Here is a 20,976-nt window from a genome sequence, read left to right as displayed (position 1 = left end):
ATCTTTGTCCAGGCCTGGACTGATGGAATGTTTCCTCCAGCACAGAATACATCCCAGGATCAAAGAGAGGCAAAAGATGATTAGTCCAACCAGAAGAAGAATCTGAAGGTGAACTGGAAACATAAAGAAGAATGATCTGACCAGATATATTGCAAATGATCAAAATGTGTTCAGACTGAACATCAGTAGCACATTATAACAAGGCAGTTTTCAGAAAAATAGGGGGGGGGGGGTGATCCTTCTGTATGTAGAATAAATTAATGTAAACCCCCAAAATAAACTCAATAAAAATGTTGCTTTTTATTAAAAGATTTATCACAGATTTTATTAAATTCTTATTGTGTCCTTTTTACTTAATGAACATGTGAATGTGGACATTTCTTGTCCACGGCAAATTTTATAACAATAATGTTATAAAATTCAAATACTCAAATATTATTCAGTACCACATACTTTCTGAAGCAACTCTCTTTTTTACACAGACATCATTTATCAATGCAGGAAGGACAATTAAATAATAATCCTAAATAATTAGCAGTAAGAACATGACAAACGTCTGAGTTTTGACCTCGTAGTCAATAGTTATTTGTGGAACACTCAGTACCTTCTAGTTGTTTGGTGAAGAGCACCTGCACCAGCAGCCATAAGAAGAGAATGACCATGATGCCCTCGATCACACCCTTACAGCAGAACAGCAGCACAGACTGCCAGAGTGGCTGACCTGGGTACTCCTCATCACTGTAGGGCATGGTGAAGATCTCCTAAAGAACTCTCCTCTGCAGCAAACTGCTTCCTGGAAGAATCAGATGGATGACTGATGAAAACATGTGCAAGCATTTAGTATCCAGGGGAAACTGCTGTGGTTTTCAGAGCCATCTTCAAATGTCTTGATTTTTTGTTTTTAGAAAATGAAATTGAGGCACTGACCAATTAAATAAACTCTTGCTCTTGACACCATGTCGTCACAGTCCACAAAAAGTTCCAGTCCGTCCAGCTGATCAAAAGTCTATTCCCCTGAACAGAAGTCAGTACAACCTGCTTCCTCAGGCAGTGATCTCCGTGACAGTGGGAGGGGACTGGACATCTCTCATTAGTACACGGAACATCCTTTAACCCAGTGGTGCACTATCTGGAGTCACTATCCTGACCTATCCCGTCTGTAAATCAACCTCAGCCCGCCCTCATCCACTGACCGGTCAGCTCTTTTCAGATCTTCTTTACTGAAGTATTTCTCATAGATCAGCTGCACATCAGTTTAGAATTAACCCTTCAACTTTTCTTTTTCTGTTCTTAGTACACCCAGTGCTATTGTGTTTAATAAACCCCAGCTGTGGAAAGACAAAAAACCCAAACATTTTTGTGTTTAATGACAATCGGGAGACGTTACCCACCGTGCAAATAAGCTAGAAACGCTGAAGAAATATATCCTGTGTTCGTTCAGGAAACGTTGAGGGTCAGTAGTTTGTAAGGAGCACGAAATGCTGCCCCCGTGTGGTCAAAATGACATGGTTTCGCCTTCGCAAAACAGTCCTGTATTTTGAAAATGAGCGGGAGTTTCTGTTATTAGTTCAGTTACGGTTGTATTATCGTAAATAGAAAAGACAAACGTGACATTTTTCTACAGCACACATGATTGCTTTATTCTTCATGGCCACAAGTCCAAGGAATACATTAATCAAAGACCAAAACAGACTTAAACACCAAAGTTGATTCTAGTTTTTATAACAGAATGTAAGTTCACAGTGACAAGTTTGTAAATGATAGGTTTTAATGATTGTCCACATATATTATATTTCAGCAGATGGCTAAACCAACACATGCTGCATCAAGCACTAATATTTGCATATTTATCTAGAGGAGTGAGGTAGCACTGTTTCAGTGTTCACTTGTCAAAGGCTTGAGGTATTTACTGATACATTCTTTGTGTTTAAACAAATACAACACAGTCATATTGGGAGGAGTATAGCACTGATAAGTCCAAAGGACATTCCTGAGTCCAGAAGAAATTCCCAAGAAATGTACAAAACCTGGGAATGAAATGAGGTATTTTTATATATATATATATAGATATAGATCGCCTTTTCTAAGCAAAAGAAAATGTGTCTCCTACATATTCATCTCACAACTGACATCAAATACAAGTTTTGCTGTTCAGGCCAAATTATTTAAATAAAAAAAAGAGGAAAATATATGTAAAAAGAAAAAAAATCCATCAGAACTAACCAACTAATGACCAAGTTCTTGTCATTCCATTTGATAAACAGGAAAGCTGACCAACTGTGAACTTCCCTTAAAATGCAACCAAAATGTATCAGCATGAATTTAAAATAACTCATCAAATCAGTAAAACTATTAGCAGGAGATCAGAACTGAGCTTCAGCTTTTTGGTCTTCACTAGCTGCACTTTGGCGACCATACTGTTAAGTGATGTGGAGAAATGGCAGCTACAGAGTCAGTACATATCGCGTTTTAACTGTGGGAGGATGGAGTTGGTGAACTTGTGCGTTTTCTGCTGTAAAGACACTTGGAAAAGAATCCATTTAAAAGACACAAACACCTGCAGATCACAAAAGGCTTTTGGACAGGCACTGAGGTAAACTGTGACCCACATGTTTACTATAGTTACTCTGGACGTGTTTACGGTCAAAACAACAACATCCTGTTAATCATTTAGAGCACGGTTCATTGTCAAAGCTAAGACTGAGAGATTGTTGTTGCAGCTGATTTTCCCTGCAGCCTTCATAGGAATCCTGTGTGACATTGGATGAATACTGTGTAGTAGATTTGAAGAGACTGTAACAGATTCAACAGCTAACAAAGGCCCTAATGTGGTCCTTTGGAAGAGGCGGAGGAGGAGGACGTGGGGCTGTGGGAGGAGGAGAGGGCACTGAAACCACTGGTTCCAGCCAGAGTGACCGCCTGAGACGTCACAGGAGCTGCAGATTTCTGTGCGAACAGCGTTCCTACAAAAAATAAATAAATAATAAAACAAACCAAAACACTTCAGGTTTCATGTATTCTTTCAGTCATTAAATATCCAAACAGAGAGTGACAGTTTGGTTTCATTGCTATTTTGAATAATTTCGATGGCTGTTTTTATTCAGTCTTCATGTCAAGTACTGATGTATTGGTAAAATCAGCAGATTAGATCATGTCAGAATAGTTAAGAATCATTGATATCAACTCATTAACAAATTACTAAATTGTAAATTGGCAGACTAGGACATTTCAACGATAACATCTTAACAGAAAAACAAAAAAAGTTGACTGATTATTAGTTTGAATAATTTACGATTTCAAAGAATAAAATACATGGGCATCACCATTTTCCACTCATATCAGTGGACATACCTGAGTAGGTGGTACCGTTGACCTCCACAGACACACTGATGCTCGTTGCTCCATTTGTGGAGATACTCAGAGACAAATCCTGTTTGCTCTCTGTGGAAGAACAGCAGCAATGAAGAAATGTCAGTATGGCGACTGTGTTCGTTCAACATCATCTCTGTTCTGTTGTGTTGTGTTCTGTTCTGTTCTCACCGTGGCCATTGTTGAGTTTGAGGTTCATTGGGTTGAAGTGAGAGGCCATGGCCAGGAGGTTTTGTTGGAGCGCCTGCTGCATGAGTCGCTGTTGCTCCTCCGCCAGACGCATCATTTTCTTCTCTGGAGTGTCACTGGCTGCTCCTGCAGCTCCTCGCTCCAGTCTTTCTCTAAGATGTTCCAGTGTGGCAGCTTGGGCCAGTTGCTGCTGCTGCTGCTGCTGCTGCTGCCCGAAAGCCAGAGCCATGGGCAAACGGCCAGGCATCACAGGTGTAGTCTCATCTGTACCAACAGAGAAATGACAGTTTTACATTAGATAAACTGATAGCAGCTCAACAACCCTGGTCCAAACCAGTGGTGTATCTGTTCCTGTTACAGTCCATTCACTGCTGTCAATAGTAACCATTTTATAAAATTTCAATCTCTGTTTTTATGGTTTCTAAACATATTCAAAGGACCAACGTTTTGCTCAGTGACAACCACACCACTCAAACTGAGGGAAGTCTCACCTGCATTTCTCTTTAGATTTGGGCTGGCTGAGGCATTCAGGTTGTTTTGTAAAGTTGGAGTGGTTTGTATGGTGGGAGAGGCGAGGTGTGCGTGTGGAGCAGATCCTGGAGATGGAGAGTAGCGATACAGGCTGTTGGTGTAGCTGGGGCGTCGCCCTTCCCTGCGGTTACTATCGATGGCAGCCTGCAGCTCACCAGGAGAACTCAGCTGCTTCTTCTCACACTCGAACGGATACAGGTACTTCATATACCTAGACGGAACGAGTGATTAGACAAATGCCTTTGGTAAATGAAAATGTCTGAAATATTTCTGAAATACAACCCTCGATTAAAGGATCTCTATCCAGCCTGTTGAGACCAACTTAATTTTCTTTAGTCACATTACTGTATGGCAATGTACACAAAAAATACTAATATTCTTTCATTATTTCACAGAATACTTCTTTATGACCAAAACAAACATAAATTGTTACATTCAAATATTATTAAATATCTATTCAAATAATTTAATAATATTTGAATGGAATGCTTTTGTATTTATTTGGTTATTCACTTGGATGGTTGGATTAAAGATTTAAATATTTTTTTAAATTGTTGTCTGTCACATGATCTTCCTCTCTATGAGTTGCCATTAACTGCATTGCCAACACTGCATGGACCCAGACTGCATGCATGACAGTCAAGCTTTTCATCTTTCAGTTAGGATCGTGGAGGTTTCCAGTTGATAAAATGTAAATAATTACATTTACTTTTTCGGGACACTTTGGTTTTGGTTTTACTAATGTAAGATATGTGCCTTGGCTCAAAAAAGGTTGGGGAAAAACTGATTTCATAAATATGTATGAATGGTGGTCGCATTATTTATTTTTTAGTCCATTTCTCTTCTCTTCTATTTCCTCCTAGTAAGTCGAGAGACACCTACTGAGTGCGCAGTGTGAAAGCAGCACTGGTGATTGACGTTGGCAGGTTGAGACCTTTGGTGATTTCCCTCCAGATCTTCTTGTTAATGACCTCCACCAGACCTCCCTTCTCCGTCACCAGCCTAAAAAGTCGGTACAGGTCCAGCACTTGTTTTGCCATGATGGGGATTCTGTTCACAGGAGTTCCTGAATAAATGAGGGGAAAAAAACAGATCGTTAGTGATTTTTTCTACTGAGAGAAGTGAAAAAAATGTCCTACCGAGGGTTAATGTTGAGCAATATGGCTCAGCATGCATAATCTGTGAGGGTAAAGTAGTCTAATGATTAAGTTTATTTCCTATGGATGGGGCACCACAGTGGCATGGCTGCTGAATTGATTTTAGGCCAAGAGCATGAGGAGGGAGTGGAGAAGGAGGAGGGGGGAGTTCAGGAGTGTGTACTGTCTGCCAATCACAGTGACAGCTCAACCCTCCAATCCTGACTGGGATTTATGAAGGAGGCTCAGGAAGTGTTAGAAATAAGACATGCTGTTTTCAAAACCTGGAAACTGTACACACACACACTGTTAGCATGACCTTCATTTAAACAGGTATGTTTACATTCAGTTGGACATTGTTGCATCAGAGTTAACACCTGCCACGAAGAGAAAAGGTTTTCTAGCTTTCCTTAATTCATCTTCTGTAACTTTAATCACCTGTAACCTCTTTAGGGTTTTCAACAGGGGACTCACAGACCCTAGGAAGTCCACAATGACACTTCAAGTCATTAAATATATGGAGACATTTTTAAATATATATATTTTTAAAATGTTCCCTGTTTTTTATTTTGACAAATGAAATGTTCCTACCTGCACGCTGACATAAATTCAACCTATTACAGGGAAAAATATTTTGACTTAATACCCTATCAAACTCAGTTTTATACAACATACTGTCTGTAGTTAGGGTCCTTTCAACATCTCTCCATCAGTTTGGGGGCTTTGCACCTTAAAGTGTTCCTCTGAACTCAAACCAGCAACCATTTTAAATCTCAACTGAACTGAATAAAATCTCAGTTTCATCCCTGAAGTTCTGTATTTCAGAACTTTCCCCAGTGACAACCTCATTTTCCCTAATCCTGTACTATGGTTTAATTCTGTGTGAACTGGAGGTTCGATATAAATTAAATATTATCCACAACAGAAATCTGCCGCTGCTTAATACTTAGGTTTATGTTTCACAACAGAATCTAAAAGATTGTTTTTCTTACCTCGTTTCTGCATAAAAACAAAGAGCTCATCCAGAAACTCCTTCCGCTGTGGATCACTATCTAGTTCATACAGCTGTGAATTAAAAGAAAAAAAAATGTAAAAAAAATACAATGAATGTGTCATCTGTAGTATTTTTCTTTTCTTTTAGTGTACAACATCAACGTCCGCTGACCTTGGCGAAGTCCCTGGATGGTTCTCCTTTGACTTTCCCTCCGTCGTTCTCGTCACTCCAGACACCACTTCCTCGCTGTAAACACAGACAGACAGGGAGAAAACAGAGTGGTCAGTCAACAGCCTGTCCCTCAGACAGTTTCTGATCTCATTTACACAGTACATTCACCCAGGCAAAGACAGAATGAGGGCGCTGTTGTTACCTTAAACATGGACCACTATTGCTGCTTTGACCCATTTAATAGGTCAAATTTAAAACCAAACCTTTTCTACCCCAGCGCTGGAACCAGCATCCCTGTGACCTACAGTAAACAGCTGGAGATGAATGAATGGCCCCACGCTCGTTAGGTAGTTTATTGTGACATGTTATTCTTCCATCACCTCCCCCATGAAATGACAGTTAAAGGTTAAAAATGTGAGTGAAGGGCAGAGTGTGTGCAACTGTGCGGAAAGGCATGCTGGGTAGTTATTGTTCTGTGAGGCAGGGGCAGCGTGATAATACTGGTATGAAAATCTAGACTGACATTTTGAACGCATTTTTAAAAGGTTTTTTAAAAGTATTAAATTAACTTGCTTTGTAATCTGTTATGGTATGGTTTTGATTGATTGATTTATTTCTAATCATTGCAGGTCTACGATCTGAGACCAGACAAATGTGAAAGTAGGTCAAGCCATTTTTCTCAGTTATCAATTGGACGACATGAGAATAATAAGGTCTGAGGTATAGAAGGACATAAAAATTCCATGTGAATGTTAATGTTTGATCTTGAATCCAAATATTTTCTATCACAACTTAATCTGAACTGCACCTGACAACGTAATACTGGAGTCATCGTCTCTTCCAGCTGCTTCTGCGTTCATATTTGTATTGAAAACACAAATTCCAAACGACAAATGCTTATATAAACTTCAACAACTGCAGGAAACACTCATGTCAACCAGAAAAAACTCAACAGCTGCAGGAAACACTCATGTCAACCAGAACCTGTGTCCCCTTGTCTTGTCCATCGATGGACACCAGACTGTAATTTGTGTCAGAACTGAAGAAGCCTCTGACCTGGATTTTTTTTTTTCTTTTTCTTTAATTGCTCATGATCTATCAGCCCTCCCTCTGAGATCTCCTGGTAGATGACAATGGGCATCAGTTGGATCCCTGTATTATACATTCTTGTAACAGTGGTGTAAGGATCCTTCCCCAAAAAAGTGAACCCATCAAGATGGTTTTAAATAACTGCTGTTTATAATTCCTACATTGTTTTAAACAAACTCCACTTCATGACACACCTGTCTGTTCTGAAAATCACACACAGAGGGGGCTGTGGGCAGCTCTGTTTGTGGCAGGACTGCATAGACTACGGCAAAATGTGGGATCATCTTAAACACAACACAGCTGATTTATACCACCCTCTCCCCTCTCCCTTATTTATGGATTGTTTTCTAGCTGAACATTATGTGTCCACATTGTTTTGACACACAAAACCTCCATTTGGAGCGGCTGTTGACACATCTGAAGGCTTCAGTTACCAATGTTTTTTTTTTGTTTTTTTTCATAGAGGCCTTCTATTCCCACAGCAGAGAACCCATTGATGTGAGGGTAGATAAACATCCCAAGCTATTCACCATCAAATGGAAATAAAACCCATCCCCCCTTATTGATGACCAAGTGAGACCCACTGTGTCTATTAACAAAGAGCTTTCAGTTAATTGCTCACAGAGCTTTCACACATCCCGCCCTGGGAATCCTGATACCATTCACTATGTAGGTCAGAAATAGCTTTCTTTTGTTTCCTTTAAAATGACTATTTTTAATAAGATTTAAATTTGAAATATCTTCATTTGAATCACAAATGAGTGAGAAATGTCGCACTACTTCGAAAAAGTATCCCCAGATTGCTTCACCCCGTCAGACGAATAAAGATAGAACTGCTTGTCCAATGACTAAATAAAATAAATACAACTTAAACTTCTCTTCAATCAACAAAACTCTCAGGAGAATCAGTCATCTCTTAGAAAAAAAAGTTTCCACACCAGACTTTACTGCAACCACCCAGGCTCCAAATGTGAAATGCTAATCAAATTATTGGGCCTTCACTCATTGAACGGAGGAAAGATCATTTATCTGACCTCTAGTTGTGCTGCGGCTGAAACATGGAGTGGACACCAGCTCTTTGTCTCCGCCCCACCTACATTTAATGGCTTTTACAGTGAGACTGCACACAAGAGGTGAACAATAGCTTTACAGCAGGGCGAGGCCTATATGACATGGTCTGTGCTCTCTGTGGAGGTCGGACTGACAAAAGATGTAGAGACAGTAAAATAAGAAGAGGGCCATTATATCTGCCTTCAGCAGCTGTCCGATTATCATCCCTATCAGCACAGCAGCGATTACTCTGTGAGTCTGCAGCCAACAATTACATGATTTCAGTGTTGATTATTCAGGTATCTACTGCGTCTTCATCTGCAGCTATTACGAATTGAAAAAAACAAACAGAGAGATGCAGCTCAATGGAATCTTCAAATGTGTGATTCTTGTCGTAAATCATGACTAGATCTGTGCATAGATATAGGTGAGTCTGAAATGACCTCCTACTTCAATAAGTCTTCTTTGAAGAATCTTTACTTTTAATTTAGCTAGCTAATGGCTGGCTACATTATTAGCATTAGTTGTTATTCAGATTTGACCAGGTTAGAGCTAACACTGTAGCGGCACTCCTAACTCTTGGGCCATAGTGTTAGAATTCATAAAAAAAGTTTGCAAATTGTCTGTATCCCAAAACCAGTCTGTGATTAAAGGCAGAAAATAACAGCTTTTCTAAACTCTGTAGATTATAAACAGAACAAAACCCACACAGCTTCTTAGCTTGTTTTAGCAGATCTATATCTGCTCAAAGATGCTAACTCAAATTTGTCTGACCAACACACAGGCTGGTTGAATAACTGCCCTCATTGTTCCATGTGCTCACCAGGGAAATGACACGCCCCCCCATCCCCACCCCCGCAGTTGTATATAATGTATTGATTACTTTTAGCTAAATTAACCCGCCGTTTAGCGTTGCCAGGCGACAGCTGCATTATGCAAAGACTTCCTCCGGGCTGCAGCTACGTCAACAGTAGTAGAATCTTCCGTTTGTGTAGGGCTTAAACAGGGACTTACTAACCTTCTCTCTCTGGCACCCCCCCCGCCACCCCCACCCCCCACGAGACCAAAGTTTTATACTTTCACCATAAACTAACTTTACAACAATCACACAAGAAATCACAAGGATGTGGAATATAGAGAATCTAAATAAAGAACAGGAAATGACTGAACACTACACATGAAAAGCTCATTCTGCTCCAGTGAGATAACTGTGAGGCAAACTTTATGGGTAGCTGCCTGCTGGTATGCTGTGAGGCACCAACCCTGCAGACACTCTGCCCACAGGCCTCATTAATCATAATGCATTGTATTGAAGTGGGGCCTTTTCAAGGGAAACCTACAGAGAGGAGAACCATCACATCAGGCCACATAAAGAATAAAACGAATCCATGAGGAGACCCTCTGTTAGAGGCTTGGAGTTAAATATGTGCCGTAAAAGAAACAACCTTAAAATACACACACTTGTAGAGGTTTCCTCCTCTGTGGTAATAAATACAATGAGGGAGAAAATTCCCAGCTTTATGTAGCGATTGCTCAGACTAGAGTTAACCCTCTGAGCAAACCTTCACCACAAATACATGCTTGAGGCTATTTCTACTAATCCTCAGCGCCATCTCTGTCAGTCCTGAAACAGCTACTTTGACTGGTCAGCCTTGGACCAGAGCCAAGACCAATTAGTTGTGGCAGGCGCACGAATGTGATTTTGAAAGTGTGAAACGTGAGATAAAGTACGGCAGAACAAGGGACCCCTGGCCTGGCCGGTAATTACCCCAAACACTATCAAGATTGGGCATTTTGCCAAAGGGGGCAGCTCCTCCTTTCACATGCGAGAAGACAGTAGCAGGAGCAGGCAGTGAGATTCACAGCAGGAAGGAGTCTTCAGTTAATAAGAGAGAGACACAGAGAGAGTCCTCTTGACCCTGAACATTCAAAGAGACTTTTACCCCAACAGTCCGGGGTTATAAAACACAGTTATTGGACAGCTGTGAAACAAGTCAAACTTTCTTGTTGACACGTACCTGTTTTATTGGCTCATCGTAGCCCCAGTCGGTCAGACCGTTGGGCGATATGAAGGCATGTTGACCTGCAGAGACAGGAGACAGGATGTCTTTCTCCTCGTGCTCCTGCTTCACTGCTGGAGAAGGAGTTTCAGCCATGTGTTTCACAGAGGTGGACTGAGGCGTTGAATACAGGGAGAAGGGGAAACCAGGAGGTGGCAGGAGTCTGGACTTCTTTGTTGGTTGATGGAATCCGTTCACGTTCACATTCTCCTCCTCCTCGTCGTCATCTTCATCGTCCTCCTCCTCCCTGTCACTGTCCATCAGGTCCTGCTCCTCATCGTCCGTGTCGTCCTCCTCCTCTGGGTTCATTCTGCTGAGATGGCTCTTCAACACTTGCTGAGCTTGTTGATAGGCCTGTCCGTCTGCTTTGCCAAACAACACAGAGTCCAGAGAAGCTCCGGAGGCTCTGGCTGCGGCCGCCGCCGCTGCAGTGCGCTGGGCAAACAGCAGCTGAGCCTGGAAATGTTTCTCCTGCAAGTTCATGTCCAGTTTGGCTCCTTGTTGTCTCTGCAGATGCTCCATCACTGCTTCTAACTTCACTCCAACAGGACTGGACTGAGGGAAGCCGGCAGGCCCGCCCTCTTCAGATAGGCTAGACTGTGGGGATTTAAAAAAAAAAAAAAAATCTAAAACCCCTTCATAAGAAAACAACACACGCCTTTTTCTACAACTTCTGGCATTTTACACAACAAATGTAACTCCTATGCTTTTTTTATGCGAAAAAGGTGAGACAATGAAACAAATTGTTTGTTTCGGTGTAAACTAAAAAAACTACACGTTTGCAATTTGAAATGTCTATGAAAGGACTAAATTATTTTGAGGGAAAATAAAAGTGAAACAGTTTGAGAAATCCATTACATGAAGAAATAATCCATCTGAAAAAAAGGGTTGTTATGAAGAAGGTTAGTTTGGTTTATTTCAGGCAAACGGAGCAACAAGATTTAAATGTTTGTCACTTAAATGTGTTTCTTAAAAGGTTTCGTTGTTCAACCGGAACTACTTTCATGGAATGGAACAACAACCACGTTAAAAAACAAACTAACTAACAATTCGATTCCACCCGATAATTAGGTTTATAAGTAGAAATGCGACTTTGTTTCGACACATAACTGCGGCGTATCAACATACCCATGGAAAATACACTGTTTTTACCATTAACTTAGAGGGACCGTGAGTCTATAGGCAGAGGGGGTTGTTATTGATGACTACATTAATCGCCATTTGCTTTGTTACAGTAACAAACAGCAGCAGCGTCGTCGACACTCACCATTTGCGCCTTGGAGAAATCCATCACCGCCAACAGGTCGTATCTAGTTCTTCCTTCTGTCCTTCGACGAGAACGAATCGCATCTCATGACCACTTCGCCCTCCGATAGAGAAGATTGAGATGTGATCAGATGTGATATTTGAAAAAAAAAAAAACCAACCCCTGCGGTGTGTGGAGGCCGGTGTGGTCAGAAGTGGAGAAGGAGGAGGGGAACTGCTGTGTGCTGTACCTCCCTGGTCACTGCGCATGGAAACTCAAACATCTGTGATTGTCTCTGACTGAGTGGCCTACACCCCCAACTTGGATGAATGAAAGGCCCGCCCCGTGCGTAAAAAGGCTCGTTTTCATGTCCACCTCTCTCTTGAGGAGCTGTACCCGCCCACTCCAAGTAGAAATCCCACCCCAGAGCTGAGGCCTCCGCTGTTATTCCACACAAACGCGTGTGTGTGTGTGTGTGTGTGTGTGTGTGGAGGTAACACGACCTCCGCTAAAAATATCACTCGGGTAATGTGTGTGTGTTTGTAGCCTCGAGCTGCTCCATCCACGTTGTAAACAGATCCACGGCCCAGCACTGGTGCTAAAATATGCATGGTAATTCATTTTCTACCGAGAAGACACGCCTCATTACTCACTGCTCGTTGACAGTGGTGTCCATATGTATTGATAGTTTCCCACCCGAGGTTGTATGATGGGAAAACTGTAGCCCACTACTGTGTTTTGGTTGTCACCTCATCTTGTGGCTCTCATTCCTACCCTGCAGATGGTGCAATGTTCTTCAGATCAGTGGTTTCTGGGGGTTTCTGTAGTCCAGAGGTTACAAGAATTCATTTCAGGGATCCCAGTATCTGAATTTCTTTTTTAGCTGTATCTGAGAAATGTGAATAATATGTGATATAAATACTGTATAAAGCACAAGTTAATAGGCGTAACATTTTTATTTTTTGTGTTTTTATTGAAATAAATAAATGTTTTTTGTGGTCAAATCTGTAAATAATTGTATTCATTATTTTGGAAAGAAGTAATTCATATATTAATTTCGTTTTTTGCTACAGATCTATATTCTGATCCTTAAAGAGGGCACTTAAGATTGGGGTTTATTTTACATTAGGATGTATTTTTGTAATGTTTTTGTGCACCTTTTAAAGTTACATTAAAAAAAAAACGACTATTTTTAAAATTCCGTGTGCAGTGTTAAGAAGTACTTTGCTGATAAAGTATGCCATAGGGGTTAGAGAACGTCACTAAAAAGAGTTGAGCACCATGACCTCCTATACATTTGTGACCAATACGTTACACGTTTGCATTGTTGTTCTAAATTCTTTGGGGTTTTTCTTCGTTGTATTTGGTGCAGCAACCACTGTGCTGCCATTTTTCAAGAAACCTTCCATTGCAGACCAGAAGAGAAGTTTCTCATGTGAAGATGCTTTGGGATTTTTCAATAAAATCAAGTAGTATTTCATAGTTCTGATTACCCTTTCATTATTTTTCCAAGCCTCCAAAGTTTTTTCAGCACCTTTAATGTGTCCTTTGCCTGTGCTATATATTGTGTGATTGTCTCTTAAACAAATTCCAGCGACGACTGTATACAGTAAATAATCTCAAAAGCTCGGCCCAACCACAAGGTGTGATATTAAACCCTAAACATCAATTCAGACCTGTTTGTGTATTATTAGGTCAAACATTCAGAGGAATGTCATGTTGAACGTTTTGAACAATTTCAATTATTTGTAATGTAAACACAAGACCGTGTCATATTACCTTTAACTGACACTTCAAGAGTCTTGAACAACTGTGTTGTTTTGTACAGCGGTCTGACTGTAGTATTTAAACTTTCAAGTACATTTTCACATTCAAATATATGGTTTAAGATCAATGTTTTTAAAGTGAATAGAATGTAAATTACCTGAGGGTAAATATAAAGGTCACATGTTTGATCTGTTCCAACATGTGTGTGAATTTCCTGAGAAAAAAAATGTACATCTGTAAAAGTAAATGGTAAATTGTAGTTTAGCAAATAGGAGTGTTTTTACCCAACAGAGTGCAAGGTAGTTTCCCAAGGCCTCTGTAACACAGATATTTGTTCAAAAGTATACTGCGAGTAAAGGAATTCTTAGGTAAAGTGAGGAACTATCACAAACAAAATGCCTTTAATAGCCAAGCAGGAAATAAAGTTAGCTTTTAAAAACCTCAATGAAAAATCATCCATCGTCCATCATCAAGGGCTGCTTAATGTAGTGTGCCAAGTAATATTTATAATAGTTGTGGGATTGCAGAAGTTTGATAAAAGGTTAAATAAGAGTTCCACACACTCAATGTAAATACAAACCCATGAAAAATGCAGAAAGACAACTAAAGCATGAACCTAGACATAAATAGTTTAAAGGTAGTCTTAAGTATCCAACAGTTTGACCAGAAACGCCTTAACACAGCTAAAACAAAAAGGCAGGTAAAGATCAACACAAAAAGCTAAACACATTTAAACAAGATCATAACCAAAAAAAAAAAACAACTAAATGTAAGTAAAATCTGCTAAAGAAACAGATAACATTAAGCTACAGTCAACTGACAAGTAGAAAAATACTAGTAATAATCTCAGCTAGCTACAGTCAACTGACAAGTATCTTTAACTGTAGAAAAATACTAGTAATAATCTCAGCCAGTAGATGGTCTCATTGGGTCAAACTGTTAAATCATTTTAACTGTAACTTATTTTCCTAAGGTAAAAATATTATTTCCCCACCCTTCCCTCTCAGAATGCTCACTATCCTGACACCATGACAACAAAACGATAAAACAACTTTAGACATGTCAAGCCGTCTCTATTTTCTGAGACGGTAATAAACTATGCGTTTCCACAACTTCACATGAAGAGAAGCACATGGTGTTTTTTTGAAAATACATTTTTAATGTCTGAGCAATACATTATCTATGTATCCACAACAACATTTCACCACTTTCTATTTAATTTGATCGGCATGAACATTTTCCCTGAAATGAAAACAGATCCACAGACCATTGAAGACATTACAGTAGAATGACTTAACAGCCTTGTGAAAACACTGCTCCCTGGAGGCAAAGTGTGAGTCTTACATGAAGCTGCCTGCACACAGAAAACAAGCAGAAAAGTCAGCAATGAAACTTTGCTTTCTATGAAACGTCTGCTACAACATCAACTGCAGCATTAAAAAATACATGTGACACTTAATATCGATACATTTTCCTTTATTAGGTTCATCAATATTTTACAAGCAGTAGAACTTAATGAAGGTCAATTAAATATGACATTTATCACATGAGGCAAACGTTTATTGGTTGTTGTGTCCTGTGAAATCCCACCATCAAATATCTGAATGAGAAGGGAAACGACAGTTCAACCAATGTTAGTGGTTGACGATGCAAGAAAATAAATCAAAAAAACAAAAAACAAATAACTGTTAGCTTCAGCAAGCCTAATACTCACTCAGGTACTATTTGTCAATGCCAAGTTCTTCAGGTGTAGAGATGCCCAGCTCTTTTAATGTGGGCTGCAGCTCGTGGATCACGTATGGGTAGATCTCTTTATGAGGTCCAGCTTTGTGCTGTGAAAACAACTCACGGTCAAACATATCAATAATTAAACCATGACTACAAATTTGCATGTTTACATTCCTAGATTTCTGTCTTAGCCATCACTCCTTTTCCCCCTCACCTTCACAGCTTCCAAAATCCTTATGGCGGAGGCCATGTCATTTAACCTTCGACAGGCTCTAAGTGCTGCATCGAGGATCTTTGGCTCGGGCACCAGATCGTAACCAATCAACGTGTTCATCCCTTAAACAAACATGTGGAAGAGGAAAATGAAAACCTTAACAACATGCTGTCTTTGTCATTGTTATAACGGTCGCAGAACAAAACACAATCTACAGTAAAGGAGCTTTGTTTAAATATGTTATCAGTTTCAGATATATGAGCATATAGATTTTTATCAAAGAAGTGAAAATCCATTATACTTTTCCTATAATTACTAGGTTCAAAATTTTCACCTGAAATGAAGCAGCGTTTACATTTCTGTTTCATGCTTCCTGCATTTAGTTAATAACTAAACCACAACAAATGCCCACTCATTCACTTCCTCAAGTTCATGGTTTTATAGTTCTACAGAATAGAAATCTGATAAGACACTCTTTTATGCAAAGCTTGTTTTTCCAAAAAGTGTGTTCTGACATAATTAACACTCTTTAAAATAGGCCAAGCTTCAGGTTCAAGTGCGTGATGTCTCAGAAACACAAACAAAAATGTCTGAGGTATGACTTTCCCAGCATCACTGTTCTGTTTTGTAGGGCTGCTATGAACCACTGAAAATTGACTAATTGCCAGCCTGGGTCTGGGACTAGAAGCCAAAAGTGTCAATAAATCGACCCATCGACAGGGAGATTACAGCTCTACTGTTCTGTAAAAAGTGTTTGGAGAAGACAATGACTTTGATAGTTCTAATATATAGAAAACAGAGCAACTAACAACACATAACCAATAATCTTGGTATAATGTAACCAGTCTGTCTCTCCTTAACGTCTAAAACAAAACATACCAGTAAGAAAAGTCTGGGCAAGTCACACTTCTCTATCTAGATGTTGTTAATCTGTTCATCAAACTATCTAAATATAAAACGTATTAAATCAGAGAAACTAAAATGTCATAGTGACTAAACCTCAGCCACAGGTGCTTTGAGTCTGATTTGATTGGGACATCTTCAGAAGAACAATGCTCTTATTCAAATGTCTGTCCATTGGATCAGTGATGTTGTTCTTAAATGAAGAACTCAAACCTATGACTGAGAACTTGAACATGTGTAGAATGTTGATTGACCTCTGGCCTTGAGTGACCTGTGACCGGTGTTCCCTATATTCATAAGTTACTTCCAAAACAAGAACAGCATTCTTTACTAACTTCTCCTTCTGAACTAAAACCTAAACGGAAATACTTTAGTTCACTTTTGAATGCTCTACACTATGACGACTCATACATATATTAAAAATATATATTGTGTTGTACAGTATATATTTAATTGTGAAATGTCAACATAACTGCCTTTACAATGACAGTGACAAGAAATCATCATTAAACTGTACCTGTGATAAATAATGCAGGGGTGGTGGACAACATCAGCATCTTGACATTAAATTACCTTTTCTCAGTTCCCATGCGTCAATGTCTTGCTTGTTAAAGTAGGTAATCCAACGAGCATCAAACTCCTCATCCGTCTCCTGCTTCCCATGTGAGTAACACCTTGTGGCCACAAGACCTGCATGGAAAACGACAATTTTAGTTGGCAAATCCGTCAGAAGTGAAATTAAGCAGTTTTATCTCATGCCAGGTGGTTGGAAATGGCTAACACTGCATAAGCAGTGTAAAGTCACCTTTACAGAGTCAAGTGGGGAGAGGACAAATGCAGCCTACACGTGAATACAGCTGGACCTGTGCCCGTGTCCTGAAATTACCTCAGTACTCACCAGGTAGAAAATACTAACATTGAACTGCAAGCATTTCAACGACTTCAAACTGAAAGGACAATCATTGAAATAGCCGTAAATTGTAGTGATTCCAGGTATATTTAATTCAATTACACATCTTTAAGATTTAAAGCTTCTTTATTTTCTCAAGAACTACACTGACACACGATACCAGCGGTCATTATTAACAACACACTGACAGGACAAGTGGGTCAAACACGGCTAAAGCCACATAACATAGTTATCCTGTTAGTATCTAGCAACATTAGCATAGGCCCGAGTCACAGCCTCCTGGGTCACGACAAGGACATGGACACTACAGAGAATAACAATAGCACAGTTTAACCGCAGCGAATACTGTGACTGAATGAGCAACATCTCGGTAGCTCTACAGCTTAGTTATTTTCATCTAAAACATACACACATTTAAAATAAGGCCTCAAGTTAAAACAGAAACACCGGTTATGTCAGTACGCAAGCTAAGTGCTAGTATCCTCGACCACGTTTAACTTCCGCTGTAAGATCAATGTTTAAAACACTCTACAATGATATTTAGGCTTCCACATGTGACAGCAGAGGAAAAACAATACCTTGACAGCCGGGCTGCGTGCGAGTTACACTCCGAGCAGCGGAGACAGACAGTCGGGCTGCGGCTCTGAACATGATGCGGTTCTATCGGCTCTACAAAACCGTGAGATGTGAGCGCAAGGAGCTAACACCAACGAGCCCAGCCTGTCACGTACCGTCAGGATAGCGCTTGACGCGCATGCGCAGAACTTTGAGCGCTTTGATTCTTTGTGACCCGAATGTGACATTGATATTAGGCTTACATTCATTTTTTGCATTTTTTTTACTATTTTTTTACTATTTTTTTTACTATCTTCCTTGTTGTTATTATCTTCGTCTTCATCGTGTTTTTCTGCCTCTTCTTTTATAAGTTTAATTATCACTGAAACAGATCGTCTGACATAATTTCCCTCTGTGCCTTTATCCCACGCTTCAATCACCGTTTCTTTTACATTTTTATGTGATCACACACTCCACTTCTGCACTCCCACCAAGAAGGCTAATTTTCCTAACTAGAGGTCACCTTTGAATAGTTACCCTGTGCAGCTTAAATGTTAATCCTCCTCTTGTAAGTGTCTTTGCACAAGAACGTCTGCTAAATACATAAATGCAAAGTAATTCCTTTTCTTCAATAAACAATACTTTATTTTCACTGCCTAAGTGAGATAATTGATGATACTCCCACCCTGTGGTAGTATACATGTACTGCACTAACAACTCAATTTGTCATAGCATATTAAGCCAGAGTTAAATGGGGCCTAGCTCAGTTCTACCAAGATGTCAATAACAACTTCAATTACACATGATTAAAAAATGAAACATTTTGGCGTTTATTCGGTTTTGTGTGTCCTTAACAACTTTTCATGAATTCTAATGGGATACATACCATAAATAATGGTTTCTCAGGGAATGGATTTCCCTGAGAATGTTGACTTCCTATGTGTACAGTGCATTTATATTTGTTTTCACAGTATGTCTTCAAAGCAATGACCCGTTGGATTTCCCTGAGAATGTTGACTTCCTGAGTGTTAATATGGACATCTCCAACCTGACTATTCTCATATCTGAAACAGAGGAGAATCTTTGTCTGTAAAGATGTTAAAATGTAATCAACAGATTTATGTGTTACTTGTGTACACACATGGTCAGGGTATGGAATCACACCTTAGAAAAACTAACTAACTAACTAACAGTTTTGACCCTCTGCTTTTCATTATTTACCTTCACAACTGCAATGCACTTTAGGTGACTGCTCTGTAGAAACCATGCCTGACAACTGCAATGCACTTTTGGTGACTGCTCTGTAGAAACCATGCCTGCCCTGGCTGCTCCTTAGACAAGGCAGGAATACAGAACAAGAAAAAAAAATGAGAAGGTGTCCTTGTGCAAAATCTGCAGAATCAGAGGATGAATGTGAATGGAGTGTTGGATAAACCTGTGTGACTTTGTTCATTCTGTTGTATTTCTTTAGGAGTTGTTCTTTGGAGGATACTTTGTCCTGACCCATCTCTGAACAAGGCACAGATCTGAAGTTCTGAAATCTGTTCAAAACAAAAAGACAAAAAAAAAAAATCACCAACAAAATCAAGCACACAAGTATTTGTATGCTTTTAGTGACCATGGTAATACGTAATACGTGTTTTTACCAGAATATTCAAATGATATGCTTGAAACAGGGCTCAAATAGATGCCTTTCCCATAGACTCCGTGAAGCTTCAATAGAAATGTTTAAATGAAAACATCACAAAGTAGTCACTGAGAATGTAAGGCTATGTGTCAAATTACTAAGTTAAACATTTAATTTGTTTTTTACTGCACCTGTAGCTTTGTGAATGAGACATCAACCAGTCCGTTTCTTAAAATAAAAGTGCCAGTCATGTTATTTGTGAAGGTGTTCAATGTTATAGCTGGTAATGTTATTTTTCTTCTCATAGTGGATTCCTGGAAATGCCTGGAGCTGTTTAAACAGGAGACAAATACAAGATTTTACAAAACATTCTCAACAGAATCAGCTGACAAAAATAAAAAAACACATCATACTATAACATACTTTGACTGTGTAAAACAGATTTGGAGTTTTGCATGATATTTGTTAATTGTGCCACATGGTCTGAACCAGCCAGGTCTGCTCTTGCACTATCGGTCCACGATAGCCTCATTTGTCAGTTGGTTCCACTCGTGAGATATGATGCGTTTGAGAAGACTGGGAAATGAAAATAGAGTTTTTAAAATAGGCTTTTTGTTTGATAAAATTGTTAATGAATTATGACGATGACACCCACTTCTGCAATTGTTTACCAAGACTGAAATGATCTGTGTTGGAAGGCTGGAAGACTTTAACTGCAGGTGCCGCACAAGAAAAAGAAGAAGGAATTATCTGCCTTGCTAACACACATGCTTATTTTAGATAACTATAGGTTCTAATGAATTACTCCCAGGCTTTGGCCTGAGACAGATGCCGAGACAGAACAACAATGTCGGGTGAACATGACACGTGTTTGAACACAAACAAAATGGACAAAATAATGTATGTATATACACTTACATCTATTAAAGTATGTTGTTAATATTTAAGTCAACATCATCAATCATCAATTGATCCATACACTCTAAAAGTAAACACAGGAGAGAAATAATGACCATCCAGTTGAAACTGGTGGAGACAGTTCCTCATGTTCAGGCCTGGAACAAAGGGAAATCCATCTGTGCTCTTACCTGACAGAGACTGCAGTGTCTGAATACAAAGTCCTGACGGCCTGGATGTCTGCAGCCAGCTGAGGCTGGAGACACAGGTCAGTGATGGAGCTCTCCTGAGGAGACAAACACTGAAGCACTGAGGCCGACAGAGCAGCAACACAGAGGGCTGGAAATGTTGAATCGCTCAGTGTGTTTAAACAACAGTTGCCAAAAGTCACCAGAAGGAAAAACGTGTCTGAATACAGACTACTACTGCTGCTACAGACTGCTGCTGCTATAGACTGCTGCTGCTGCTACAGACTGCTGCTGCTAAACGCTGCTGCTGCCGCTACATGCCGCCGCTGCTATCCCCTCCGTCCGTACTTGC

General features: G+C 39.8%; 2 protein-coding genes across 3 annotated transcripts; both read right to left on the bottom strand.

Annotated features, from left to right (window-relative positions):
• Positions 1 to 1,550: 1,550 nt before the first annotated feature.
• Positions 1,551 to 12,189, bottom strand: LOC103380451 (AT-rich interactive domain-containing protein 3A-like). The gene is made up of 9 exons (XM_008312447.3): positions 11,857 to 12,189; positions 10,548 to 11,186; positions 6,391 to 6,465; positions 6,218 to 6,290; positions 4,972 to 5,155; positions 4,050 to 4,300; positions 3,541 to 3,822; positions 3,352 to 3,441; positions 1,551 to 2,963 (listed from the first exon to the last, which is right to left on the bottom strand). Exons 1-9 carry the CDS (start codon positions 11,878 to 11,880, stop codon positions 2,824 to 2,826), a joined length of 1,758 nt encoding a protein of 585 aa, XP_008310669.1. The 5' UTR covers positions 11,881 to 12,189; the 3' UTR covers positions 1,551 to 2,823.
• Positions 12,190 to 14,927: 2,738 nt separating this feature from the next.
• Positions 14,928 to 18,091, bottom strand: cox5aa (cytochrome c oxidase subunit 5Aa). Of its 2 annotated transcripts, none has more exons than XM_017032754.2 (5): positions 17,936 to 18,091; positions 17,021 to 17,137; positions 15,545 to 15,666; positions 15,317 to 15,434; positions 14,928 to 14,956 (listed from the first exon to the last, which is right to left on the bottom strand). In XM_017032754.2, exons 1-4 carry the CDS (start codon positions 18,006 to 18,008, stop codon positions 15,324 to 15,326), a joined length of 423 nt encoding a protein of 140 aa, XP_016888243.1. In that variant the 5' UTR covers positions 18,009 to 18,091; the 3' UTR covers positions 14,928 to 14,956; positions 15,317 to 15,323. The 2 variants fall into 2 exon arrangements, with proteins under 2 accessions (XP_016888243.1, XP_016888242.1); XM_017032753.2 differs by lacking the exon at positions 14,928 to 14,956 and adding an exon at positions 15,062 to 15,202.
• Positions 18,092 to 20,976: the final 2,885 nt, after the last annotated feature.

The sequence above is a fragment of the Cynoglossus semilaevis genome, chromosome 6, assembly GCF_000523025.1.
Source record: "Cynoglossus semilaevis isolate Cse_v1.0 chromosome 6, Cse_v1.0, whole genome shotgun sequence".
NCBI lineage: Eukaryota > Metazoa > Chordata > Actinopteri > Pleuronectiformes > Cynoglossidae > Cynoglossus > Cynoglossus semilaevis.
Note: the sequence above shows the minus strand (reverse complement) of the source record. Positions and strands in the feature narration are given on the sequence as shown.